This window comes from Aotus nancymaae, unplaced genomic scaffold (assembly GCF_030222135.1).
Source record: "Aotus nancymaae isolate 86718 unplaced genomic scaffold, 86718_ANA_hifiasm-v0.15.2.pri h1tg000027l, whole genome shotgun sequence".
Lineage (NCBI taxonomy): Eukaryota > Metazoa > Chordata > Mammalia > Primates > Aotidae > Aotus > Aotus nancymaae.
The window spans coordinates 3348071-3361073 of NW_026988440.1; the positions used below are offsets into that span (position 1 = coordinate 3348071).

The following is a 13003-nucleotide window of genomic DNA, read 5'->3' on the forward strand; positions in this document are numbered from 1 at the left end:
ACAGGGACACGGAGGGGAGAAAGCTGGAGTACTGACCCCCTACTCCTTGGTTGTCAGCTCCCTGTCCTGTGTGTGGGTGGAACATACTCCAGCTGCTCCATAGCAAGTCCCAGGTGTTCACGGTAAGAAGCTGCTGGCATGCATGTAGTAATTGTGATTTAAGATACATTTTAAAGTGGGAAGTAACAGGATATTCTGATGGAGTTTGACTTTGCTTTTGGGCCCACTGAGTTTGAGATGCTTTTGAGAAATGAAGGAAGTAGAGAGAGTAAAAGAAAAACTGGCCGGGTGCAGTGGCTCACATCTGTGGTTCCTGCACTTTGGGAAGCCAAGGCAGAAGAATCACTTGAGATCAGTTTGGGCAACATGGTGCGGCCCCATCTCTGCAAAAAATACAAAAATTGTCTGGGCGTTGTGGTACAACGTGTAGTCCCATCTACTCAGGGGGTTGAGATGGAAGGATCAATTGAGCCCACAGTTCAAGGCCATGGTGAGTGGTGATTGTGTCACTGCACTCCAGCCTGGGTGACAGAAGAGACCCTGTCTCAAAAAAGAATCAGAAAACAATGGAACCATGTCTTCAGAATTCTAGAAAGAATGTTATTTTCAACTGATAAATCTACATTCAGCCAAATAATCAAGGATGAAGGTAAAATAATACATCTTTAGACAAGCAAAGACTCAGGGGTTACATCCATGTACCCTTTCTTGGGAAGCTATTAGAGAAAATACTCCAGCGAAATGAAGGAGTACACAAACCAGAGAATGACATGGATCCAGCAAGCAGGATCCAGTACAAACAATATTCCAGCTATGGATCTGGCTTTAAAAAGAAACAGTAAAAATATTAATAGATTAGCTGGGTGGAATGGTCCTGGCCTGTTGTCCCAACTACTCAGGAGGCTAAGCGAGAGGATGGCTTGAGCCCAAGAGTTCCAGACCAGCCTGGCCACCACAGTGGGATCCTTTCTCATAAAAAAAAAATGGGTTATTTATAGATTTGGGGTATTTGGAAATAAGTTCATTGAAGGAAAAGCAAAAGTAAAAAAAAAAGTGGGGGATGGGTTGGTTAGGCAATCATTAATTCTAGGGTAGAAAGAAGTAGAGGACAGGAAGTAAGAGCATAGTAGGCTGTTTTCCTCAACAATGAGCAGTATGTATAGTCATAATGACATGGTGACTGATTAGCCCCTGAATCTGGTAACTATTTTGGGATAATATGGGAGGAAAAATGAGGATAGTGATGCTGTAAGAGCTAAATCCTCAACTGTCATATCAGGAAATTACTATATAATGTATAAAATAATCAAGAGATGACTAAGGACTAAGTAGTTATGTGAGAAACAATAGAGACATTGTTAAAAGACTTAAAAGTCATTGCTCTGGACAATTAGGAGGGACGGGGCAGGGGATTGTTACTATGCAATTTAAACCGAAGAGGCTTTCTAACATTACACGTAATAATATATGCATTCACTTGAAAAACTAAAAAAAATAATGCGGAAAAACCCATCAAGGTAACTACCCAAAGGGAAAACTGAGAGAATGGAAAGTGCTTGCCTCTGGAAAGAGCAACTGGCAGGACTGCTGTTTTCACTAGAAGACTTTTGGTGCCATGTGATTATACGTAACCATTTTCATATATTTCTTTAATAAAAACAATTCTGTCTTAATAAAAAGTTACACTCATTCATTAAAAAAAAAAGTTAGCCACAGAAGAAGCACAGATCATCTAAGAAGCAACTGGGTTAAGATGTGACTGTTTTTCCTGTCAGCCCAGCAGCCAGAAGAGACATAATCATTAAAGAGCTGAGAGAAAGGCAGTGTCAAACTAGAAATCCGTGGCTGGCAAATCCGTCTTTCATGAATAAGAGTAAAACAAAACATCATTGTATAAATGAAACTGTTGAACTATCCAAAATGCCCACTCTAAAAATAATTACAAAGACAGAGAAATATATAAGAAAGAAATGAGGAAAAAAAGCAGAAATTTTAATTTGTAATCATTGGTACATGTAAGTCAGTACAGTAATTATAAAATTAATCATGTAGCATTCAAAGAAAAAAGTCATATAAAGTACTTTGACATGTTGTGTTAATAATTTCCTTACCCATCTTCCAGCCCCTGTACTGTGCCATCTATGAGGTCCAGTGAAGTTTGATTCTTTTTTCTGAGATCAGCTCCTTAGAGTATAGCACCAAGAATAAGTTGCTTGATGAATTTTTGCCATATGAATAATTTTTCTGAAAGTACTTGGCAGATCAGGAATTGTGAGGCATAAACACAATTCAAAAGTGGCTGAGAAGTGACACCAAAGGACATGGTGGCATAAGAACTCCAAGGACTCCCCTCCACGGCAGCAATGTGCTTGTTGAAACACCAGTATAAAAAATTCTCAATGAGAATTGTCATTGGATTTAGTGTTTATATATATTTTTTAATTGTGGTAAAACATACATACCATATAATCTACCTTCTAACCATTTTTTTCAGTGTACAATTTGATGGCATTAAGCACATTTACATTGTTGTGTAACCACCACCAATATCCATTTCTGGAACATTTTCATCATCCCAAACAGAAACTGTACCCATTCAACCATAACTGCCCATCCTGCCTGCCCCCAACCCCTGGTAACCTCTATTCTGCTTTCTGTTTTTATGAATTTGCTTATTTTAGCTACCTCATATAAGTAAAATGTCATATTTGTTTTTCATTTCTGGTTTACTTCATTTATAGTGGTTTTAAGGTTCATCCAATCAGCATTTTATTTCCTTTTAAGACTGAATAATATTTCATATGCATGTGCACCATGGGTTATTTACCCAGTCATCCACTGATGGACACTTGGTTGCATCCACCTTTTGGCTATTGGGAATAGTGCTGCTTTGGGCCTGAGGGTACAAATGTCTGTGTGAGTTCCCGCTTTCAGTTCTTTTGGGTATATGCCCACAAGTGGAGTTTTTGACTCATAGACTAATTCTATTTTGATTTTCTTGAGGATCCACTATACTGTTTCCATGGTGACTGCACCACTGTTCACTCTCACCAGCAGTGCACAAGTGTTCCAATTTCTCCATATCTTCACCAACACTTGGCCTAGTGAAATTTAGCTTATTTTATGTTCTTATTGGAATTCCTTATTTTCATGTCCTTATTGTATATCTTCTTTTTATCTATTTATGTCTTTTACCCATTTTTGAATGAGATTATTTTGCTATTGCTGAATTGTAGTTCTTTACATATTCTGGATATTAATTCTTGATCAGATATGTGATTGGCAAATATTTCCTCCTATTCTGTGCATTTTCTTTTGACTCTGTTAACAGTGTTCTTTGATGCAAAAAAGTTTTTAAATTTTGATGCAGTCTAATTTGTCATTTTTCTTATATTACTTGTGCTTTTGGTCACCAATCAAGAAATGACTACCAATTCTAATGTCCATAAGATTTTCTTCAGTATTTTCTTACGGTTTGTTTGTTTGCTTTTTTACAGAGTCTCACTCTTGTCACCCAGGCTGGCATAATCTTGGCTCACTACAATCTCTGCCTCTCAGGTTCTAACACTTCTCCTGCCCCAGCCTCCTGTAGTAACTGGGATTACAGGCGCCTGAAACCATGCCCTGCTAATTTTTTTTTTTTTTGGTATTTTTAATAGAGACGGGGTTTCACCATGTTGGCCAGGATGGTATTAAGCTTCTGACCTCTCATGATCAGCCCACCCCAGCCCCACAAATTGCTGGGATTACAGGAATGGGTCACTGAGCCCAGCCTTTCTTAAGGGATTAACAGATTCAACTCTTAAGGTTAGTTCTTTGAGTCATTCTGACTTAGTTTTTGAAAAGGGTGTAATGGGAGGGTATGGATTTTGTCCAGCATCGTTCTTTTGTATGTGGATATCCAGATTTCCAGCACCATTTGAGAGGAACCATGTGTTGGAGTGCAGCTGATACATTTGTAAGATGCAGTGAGCCCTAACACATGGGAGCACCATGCATTTATTTACCTCTCTTTACTCCACAGTTGTTTTGAGAAAGCTTTCACTGACAAACCCAAGAGAAATTAATATATGTGACTTCTCATAACATCAAATTCAAGTGTAATTATAAATTTCAAAATATTAAGACTGGGGCAAGACTGGAACAGACAAGCTGAAGCATAGGCTGAAATGGAGGGTTTATGTTTATCTTGCTGCAAATTCTCTTGGCCCACAATCTCTTATGCTTATTGCATAAGAAGCCACAGAGTGGGGTGAGAGCACACATATTCAGTCCCTGGTTTTCTACTTCAGAAACAATTTCAAATTCTCTGCTTAGATTAAGAAAATTAACTTAAAGATGTTGAATATGAAGTTGGCATCTACAAAGTCAAAGAGTGAGTAGTGTAAACATCAGGAATCCAAGAAAATTCTTTTTACACAGAAATGGCCTCATATGCACCGCAGAAGGGAGCAGGTCCCTTCAGGGAACTTCATGATAAAGAAAAACTCTATATGATGTAGGGGGTTTCTGCTGCAGCCCTAAATTGAATTGTTCTTCTCTCTAACTACAGGTCGCACAAAGTTTTATAGCTTCAGTGATTTCAACGGGGCCAAGATTTTGGTTTTTTGATGTTGTTTGTTTTGAGCTGCTGCCTAGGACTTAAAAATATGACTTGGATATTTTGCCAAAATGGTATTTTTTTATGGAATTTGAAATCCATGAACACTCTGCTTTCCTGCTGTATCCCAGAGCAGGTTGAGTACCTTGCACTTCTTTTCAGAACTTCATTAGAAGTGGTAGAAGATTTGGAGTTAGGGCCTCCCTCAATCTTTACCCTTTCTTTAATTCAGAGGATCTCAAGCTATTGGGAGAAGAGTTGTGTCTTGGGCCCCAACTGACCTGATGAATATAATAGCCAATATCTTGTGAGGAAGTCACATGTGCATGTAACATCACTTCTGTGTGCAGTGTCATGGGAGAGCAGGTTCCTGGGCCCCAGGTTAGGAGCCTAAGCACTACAGGTATAGAGCTAGAGCTCTGGGAGGGGAGGGATGGCTGGGATGGAACCTAGTCTTGTCCTTTAGTCCTAGGGCCTTTTCACTCCTCACATGGTGGGTGGTGGGCATCTGGCAGGTGCTGATGTTGATGGAGTCAAGGGAGGACACTGGCGGGGACTGGGAAAAGCAGGATTGGAGAGATAATTAAGGTGGACATTATTTTTTCTGAGTGTAAATAATGGCTTGAAATCTGGAGAGCCTGAAGGAGTATTCCCCTACCCAAACCTGTTTTTTCCTTTTCCCATAAGCTTTGTTTAGCCACAGCCTCAGTGTCATCACCAGGGGGCGGACACAGACCATGAAGGCACCACACAGCTGGGATTGTTTGTGGTGGACTCTTGGGTTACTGACTTAACCAGGGGAGCCAAGACCCTGCAGCCAGGTGGCCTGGATTCAACCTGCAGCTCTGGTCCTACTGACACTTTCCCTCCCAGTGCCTCGGTTTCTTCATCTGTGAAATGGTAAGGATATTACAGCACTTATCTGGGGTGAGTTTCTCAACAGCAGCACTGTTAACAATTTGGGACAGAGTCCTTTGTGGAGGGGTCTGTCCTGTGCATTTTGGGAGGTTTGCCAGCAGCACCCCACTCCCTCCCTCCCACCAATCCCAATATAACAATTGAAAATATCCCAGGATTTTTAGATCTCCTTTGGGTCTGAAAGCTGAACTTAGGCACCTTCCCACCTGACACTTCATCTCATCTCTGCTTTGGTCCACCTAAGGCCATTTCAAAAATATATACTGTTTCTTTAAAGATTCTGCCCATCTTTTAAACAAATCTATTTTATTCCTTTATCTCCACATTCAGTTAATCTTTCCACACCCTTTGTTTAGTATATCTTGAAATGTATCAATTTCAATTCTAGTAACTATCGTATCTGATTTGCGTGATACCTGCTATGACCCTTAGTAAAGCTCTGATTCCCTTAGCCCAGAGAATGTGTTCTTGAATCTGCTCTGGATGATGTAAATCAATTTATTTTACTTTACTTGTCAGACATGTTGTTCCTCATCTGTAAAATGTACATGCGGATATCGCTTGAATTACTAAGTTGTTTAATTTCTTCATTGCCTTGATATTTGTTGGGCACCTACTGCAAGTCATATACATGGCATGATATTGTTCCCTTGATCACATCACATCAGATGAGAAAATGAGATGTTCTAGCCAGGTGTGCTGGCACACACCTGTAGTCCTAGCTACCTGGGAGGCTGAGGCAGGAGAATTGTTTCAGCCCAGGAATTTGAGGTTACAATGTGTTATAAGATTGCCATTCCATTTCACCCTGGGCAACAGACCCCATCTCTTTGTAAATAGCATGTGATTATTTATGGACTGACTACTTTTTCCCCCTCTGCAGTGTGTCTTGTCACTGGAGTGTGTGAGTCCATTATGTTTAATGTCATTGTTGGTCTCACTGGGTTTAAGTCTGTACATTGTCATTTGCTGCCTTCTAATATTATCTCTTTTTAACTCAACGATTTTTCTTCTGTTGCCTTCTTTAGATGAATAAAAATCTTGCATTATTGTAGTTTTTGAAAAACTGAGCTAGATATAAATTTTCTAATTCTTTATTTATCTGTAAAAGTATAATAATCCGTGACTTATTATAACCAACAGCACACCATAACTTCCCTGACTTTCACTTACCTGTGCAGACAGCCCAGGGAAGAATCAGTGCTCTGGCTCTGAGACACAGGGGGTGGAAGCAGGAGAGTAACTGGATGGTGAAGCTGTAGCTGCAGAGGCATCCGGGCCCCTCACCTGCACTCCTCGTAGATGTCTCCTCCACTGAATGCCTGCGATGCCCTCTCCTCTGTATGCTCCTGCCAGAGTCTCCCCGTCTCCACTGACAGCAGCTCCACCCTTCTAGTCACTCAGTCCCACACTGTGGGTGTCCTTGATTCTTCTTTCTCACACCACAGATACAATCCATTAGCAAGTGCTGTGAAGTCCATCTTCAAATTCATCCAGAATCCCATCACTTCCCAGCATTTCCCCTGCTCACACCCCAGTCAAGGTAACCAGCATCTCCATCCTGGAATACTGCACTCCTTCCCCACCAATTCCCTACTGCCTCACTTGTCCCCCACCTCTCAATTCTGTTCTCAGCACAGCAGCCAGAGAGAAGCTTTCAAAGTATAAGTCCCACCATGTCCCACTTTTGAAAACTGTCCTCTAACTCTCCATGTCATTCATAGCAAATGAAAAAACCTTTCCCACACCCTCCAGGCCTCCCTGCTCTGGCCACACCTCTCACCTCATTTCAGTTTGTCTCTGTCCAGCCCTTCTGGCCTCTTCCTCCTTCCAGGAACACAGACACTTTCCTGCCCTAGTGCATCTGCACTGAAGGTTCCTGCCTGAAAAGAGCTTTCCCAGTCATCCTTGTAGACAGCTCCTCACATCCCTCAAATCATCACTCAAAGGTCACATTTGCAACAAGGCCCATGCTGACCATCCAGCACAGCAGCCACCTTCCTGTCCCCACAGCCCACACTCTGGATCCCCTGCCCCACAGTACTTGCCACCTTCTAACTCAAGCATTTTCTGCTCTTACTCTGCTTATACTATATCATCTGCCTAGAGAGGTGTCCAATGTTTTCACTTCCCTGGACCACATGTGAAGAATTGTCTTGAGCCACACATAAAATACACTAATAACAGCTGATGAGCAGAAAAAAATCAAAAAAAGAAAAAAAATAATAAGTGCATAATTTTCATGATATCTGCCACCACAGATAAGCAAAAACATCCTCACACATGCAGCCTCTGAGCCACAGGTTGGACAAGCTTGCATCTAGAACAAATACACCAGATGGCTGGAAATTTTCCTGTTTACTTTAATGATGTTTTCTAAATGCACAAATAGTCATATGCCTGGCAGACAACAAATGTCAGTTGAATGAATGATCACTGTAGGGCACCTCCCTATTCTAAAGGCAATATCTTTATTAATGTAGCCTCAGGCCAAATGCTGTTTTGTGGCAGCTACAGAGCAGCAGCATCTCACACTGACATCAGTGCTGCCAGAGCTTTTCTCACCAGGGCTGCGTGTGTGTCCTCCCTTCCTCCCTCCCTCCTCCCACACCAACCCTCCTGCACGCTGCAGCACACAACCATATTTTTCTCTTCAGGAAAGATAACTCTAGGTTTATGGCTCCAATTTTCCAACCACATATGAATCTAAGTTAGACTCTGCTTTATAAATCCAGAGTTTGGATTGGAGGCAGCACTAGGATTACTACAACTCAGGCCGGAAGAAGAGGAGAGAGAGCAGGAGTTCCAACAGAAAGTTACCCACGATGAGAAACTACGGGAGCCCTCCTCCCTGCAAGTATCAGAATCTGCTTTAACAAGTTTCAGGAAAAGATGGAAAATACAGTCCAGAAAGAGAACCTGGAAGGAGGGCAAGAGGAACAGGGACTAAAAATGTGTCTCCTGATAACACAAGAACTTTTATGTGTAGAAACCACCATAGGTGACATCCAAGTCCCTGTGATCACAGGCCGTGGTAGGACAAGCAAGGGTCTACTGAAGGGCTAAGGACAATGGAGCAGCAAAGATGACAAACCAAGCAGTGACCACATGAAGCCCACGGTGGCCTCAGCGCCCACTGGGCACAGCCCCATCTACTCCCTCCCCTGCAACAAATCAGCACAAGAAACACGTGGACTGTGGAAGGTTCTCAGGTCTTCCATTTATTTGGCTCTCAAATTTCAGGAATCTTCTCTTTTAATTAACCAGTCAATCTCTCATAGACATAATTTGAAGAAGTAAATTGTATTCAGATTCTAATTTTAATAGAGAAAGTAAGAAGTTACAGCTCAGTGCACCATGAAGTTGAGACAGAGATGGAGACATCCCAGCCCCAGGTCTCTGGAACAGGAAAGGTGATCAGGGAAGGAATGCAGCTCAGCGTGGGGAAGGGGGTCATGGTGGACACGGGGCTAGGGTGGTCTCCCCACCTCCTCACACTATGCCCATAGGGACAGACACATTCAGATGCCTTTGCAGTAAGAGAAGTCAGGGTTCTTGAAGTCACAAATGGAAGGTGTGGATAAATATTGCCTCTCAGTCCCACACAAGGCAGCTGTCTCACACTATAAAAAAAAATTCATGAACAAATTTATATCAGTCATGCTTTAAACAACCCATCACCAGCTCAATACATCCAAATCAAAGAAACCCGATAACACAGCTGTGCCCACTGTTCCCCCCAACAACCCACACACATCAGCTCCCCACCTTCAGGGTCTCACCTTTACGAGCCATAAGAGACGAATCAGATCCCTGGTCACTGTCGCTGCCTGGGGTAGAACAAAAACATCCTGGTCAGAGCCTACAGGAAATGCCTCTAGAGGAGGAATTGTGGGCTGGGTGAGCTCCCCCATGGCTCCCGACCACAATATCCCAACGATCTCAGGGATCAGCCTCCTTCATACTTACTTGCAGCCTCAGAGTAGCTTCCTCCTTTTTTATCTGTGGGAAGAAAATATCCTGTGAGGGGTCAGAAAGGTGGCAGGGCCATGAGGTCCTAGAGGATCTCCTAATCTTGGACCCCAGAGAAGGTTCCAGAAATGTGTGACTGCAGACTCAAGGAAGCATCAGGAAAAACAAGGAAAGCAGGTGTGGGTCCTGGACCAACTGCCCTCTTAAGTACTGTCCTTAGCAGGGACCTTCCCTTGTGAACTGTGACTGCTGGGATCAGGTCCCCATCACCACAATCATCAGGGTGATACATCTGTCCTTCATTGTCACAGGTGCTTTACACAAGAGTAAGTGCTGGCACACAGGGCCCAGGCTGGGAAGGCTCATGAGTGTGGATGCTGCTTCCCAGTAACCAGGCAGGGCACACTTCTACCTGGGGCTTGGAACCCTCAGTAGGGCAAGAAATCTCAGACCCCACTCCTAACCCCTTCCTCACCTGAGCTCTTCTTCCTCCACATCACAGCAGCGACCACAGCTCCAGTGACTACAGCTCCAAGGACAGCCAGGCCAGCAACGATCCCCACGATGGGGATGGTGGGCTGGGAAGACGGCTCTGGGAAAGGAGGGGAAGGTGAGGAGCCCTGACCCCCAGGCCCCAGCCCTGACCCTGCTGAAAGGCTGCAGAGGGGCTCCTGCTTTCTCTAAGAGACATGACACCCCATCCCCTCCTTACCCCATCTCAGGGTGAGGGGCTCGGGCAGCCCCTCGTGCTGCACATGGCATGTGTATCTCTGCTCCTCTCCAGAAGGCACCACCACAGCCGCCCACTTCTGGAAGTTTCCATCCCCTGCGGGCCTGGTCTCTACAAGCTCCATGTCCTGGGTCTGGTCCTCCCCATCCCGCTGCCAGGTCAGTGTGATCTCCGCAGGGTAGAAGCCAAGGGCCCAGCACCTCAGGGTGGCCTCATTGTCAGAGCTGGGGTGATGGGACACGTGTGTCTTGGGGGGCTCTGTAGGGAAGAGTCAGAAAATTCAGGCACTTAGCATCTCTCATGGGACACCCCAGCAGCTCCCACATGACCAGCCTGAGAATGGACAGGACACCTGGCGTAGGGAAGAGAGCACAGAACCCAGACACCATCCTGGACACAGACACCTGGGATAATCTGCTATTTCTTGGAAAGTTCTAGTCTCTGAGAGGGGAACCGGGACTTCTGGCCCTGATCTGAGTGGAGGCCAAGGGACTCAGGGGAGCTGGAGTCAGACTCCCACACACATTGAGTGTGAGGCAGAGGACAAGGCAGGAGAGGAAAAATCCTGGTGCCCAACGCTGCTGTGGGGTCACAGGGAACCCCTGATCAGTATTCCAGGGATTGACTTCCCCTCGTTTCCCTCAGAGACTGCAACCCTTAATTGTATCAGGGAACAGGGCAGGCCCTCAGAGTCACTCTCTGGTACGGGATCTGGAAACCCAGGAGGATTCCTCTCCCTCAGGACCGGAGGGCGTGTGATATTTTAGTGTTGGTCCTATTTTCCTCTCCTCCTTCTACAAGGCCAGCCTGGGAGGTCTACAGGCGATCAGGGAGGCTCCCCTTGGCCCTTGGTACCCGCGCGCTGCAGCGTCTCCTTCCCGTTCTCCAGGTGTCTGCGGAGCCACTCCACGCACGTGCCCTCCAGGTAGGCTCTCCACTGGTCCACCTCATTGGCCGCCTCCCACTTGCGCTTGGTGATCTGAGCCGCCACGTCCGCAGCGGTCCAAGAGCGCAGGTCCTCGTTCAGGACCATGTAGTCCTTGCCGTCGTAGGCGAGCTGGTAATACCCGCGGAGGAGGCGCCCGTCCGGCCCCAAGTCGCAGCCATACATCCTCTGGAAGGTGTGAGACCCTGGCCCCGCCCCCGAGGTCAGCTCCGCCCACTGAGCCCCGCCCCCGCCCAACCCGCGGGGATTTTGGCCTAAACTGAAAATGAAACCGGGTAAAGGCGCCCGAGTTTCTTCCGGGTCTAGAGTCTAGGCGGGTCCCGCAGCCCCCGGCTGGATCTTGGACCCAGAGACTCGGGGCGACCCTGGCCGTCGGTGGGAAATGGGGAGGGGTCGTGATCTGCGCCCCCGGCCGGGGTCACTTACCGACCTCGCTCTGGTTGTAGTAGCCGAGCGCGATCCGCAGGTTCACTCGGTCAGTCTGTGCGGCGGCCTTCGCGTTCCGTGTGTTCTGGTCCCAATACTCCGGTCCCTCCTGCTCCACCCACGGCGCCCGCGGCTCCATCCTCGGAATCGCGGCGTCGCTGTCGAACCGCACGAACTGCGTGTCGTCCACGTAGCCGACTTCCATGTACCGGGGCTCCCCGCGGCCGGGCCGGGACACAGCGATGCTGAAATACCTCATGGAGTGGGAGCCTGGGGGCGAGGAGGGGTTGAGACCCGCCCGACCCTCCACCCGGCGCGGCTCCCCGGGTCCTGCGCCCCAGCCTGGCAGGTCCCTCGCTCCTCCTCTCAGAGGCCGTTTCCCTCCCGACCCCGCACTCACCCGCGCAGGTCTGGGTCAAGGCCAGGGCCCCCGAGAGCAGCAGGAGGAGGGTTCGGGGCGCCATGACCGCCATCCTCGGCCTCTGGGGAGACTCTGAGTCCGGGTGGGTGACTGGGGACTTTAGAACAAGGACCACAATGACGCTGATTGGCTTCTCTAGAAACCCGACACCCAATGGGAGTGAGAACTGGGTCCGCGTCGTGAGTATCCAGGAAGAAGGACCCGACACAGGTTGGGAGAGGAAGAGAAACTCTGCGGAGATGAGGAATCACCAACGCTGCGCCTCCCCAATCCATACAGCGCCTTCGGGGTCTGAGACCGTCAGAGCCACCCCTGGGGCCCTGGGACTTCGCCCTGGCCCCTCTTCTCCTGTGCCAAGCGCTCTGTCTCAATGTCTCCCTGAGTCTTGGCCCACGAGCTGCTGAGAAACCAGAGAGAAATCCTCAGCATGGGCCGCGTCCCTCTCCCTTCACTTTTCTTCCCAGTATCCCCGTCCCTGAACTGGACTTCCTGCCTCCCACTCCTTACCTGTCCCCCTGGACTCTTCTAGAAGAAAATTCACCCCGGGGAGCTTGGTGCCAGAGAGTGAGCTCGCCCTGGGAACGGAGGTGTAGAGACAGGGTTTTTTGTTGTTGTTGTTCAAATCCGGAAAAATTTTGCCTGGGACAGCATAGAGACCAGTTTGCGTTTTGTTTATTAACTACAGTGGGTAACAGAATCATGATAACTCCTGAATGATCAGAAACCTAATTGGCAAAAAATGTGACTTTGGCCCCTTGATATATAAATGTGTCTAAAAGCATTACAACAGGACTCAGACATCTCCTGTTTCACTTTCCCAGACAATGTATCTGTGACTCCTGCTTGTTGTATTTTAAATTTACCTTTACTCCATAGCCCTGAGTTTCTGTGTGAGTCCAGGACATCGCCTCAATACAAAGTAGCACACTGTGTTACTGTATGTTGCAACCAGGAGCCAGTACAGACTTCATTCACCTCACAGTCGCAAGG

At 46.5% G+C, this 13003-nt stretch overlaps 1 protein-coding gene across 2 annotated transcripts; it reads right to left on the reverse strand.

Annotated features, from left to right (window-relative positions):
• Positions 1–8711: 8711 nt before the first annotated feature.
• LOC105708757 (saoe class I histocompatibility antigen, A alpha chain) lies at positions 8712–12100 on the reverse strand. 2 transcript variants are annotated; one of them, XM_064380640.1, is made up of 8 exons: positions 11993–12100; positions 11593–11862; positions 11076–11351; positions 10203–10478; positions 9966–10082; positions 9488–9520; positions 9301–9348; positions 8712–9141 (listed from the first exon to the last, which is right to left on the reverse strand). In XM_064380640.1, the coding sequence occupies exons 1-8, from the start codon at positions 12063–12065 to the stop codon at positions 9137–9139; spliced, it is 1098 nt and encodes a 365-aa protein (XP_064236710.1). In that variant the 5' UTR covers positions 12066–12100; the 3' UTR covers positions 8712–9136. The 2 variants fall into 2 exon arrangements, with proteins under 2 accessions (XP_064236710.1, XP_021525847.2); XM_021670172.2 differs by having other exon boundaries at positions 9113–9348; positions 11993–12084.
• Between the last annotated feature and the right edge of the window lie 903 nt (positions 12101–13003).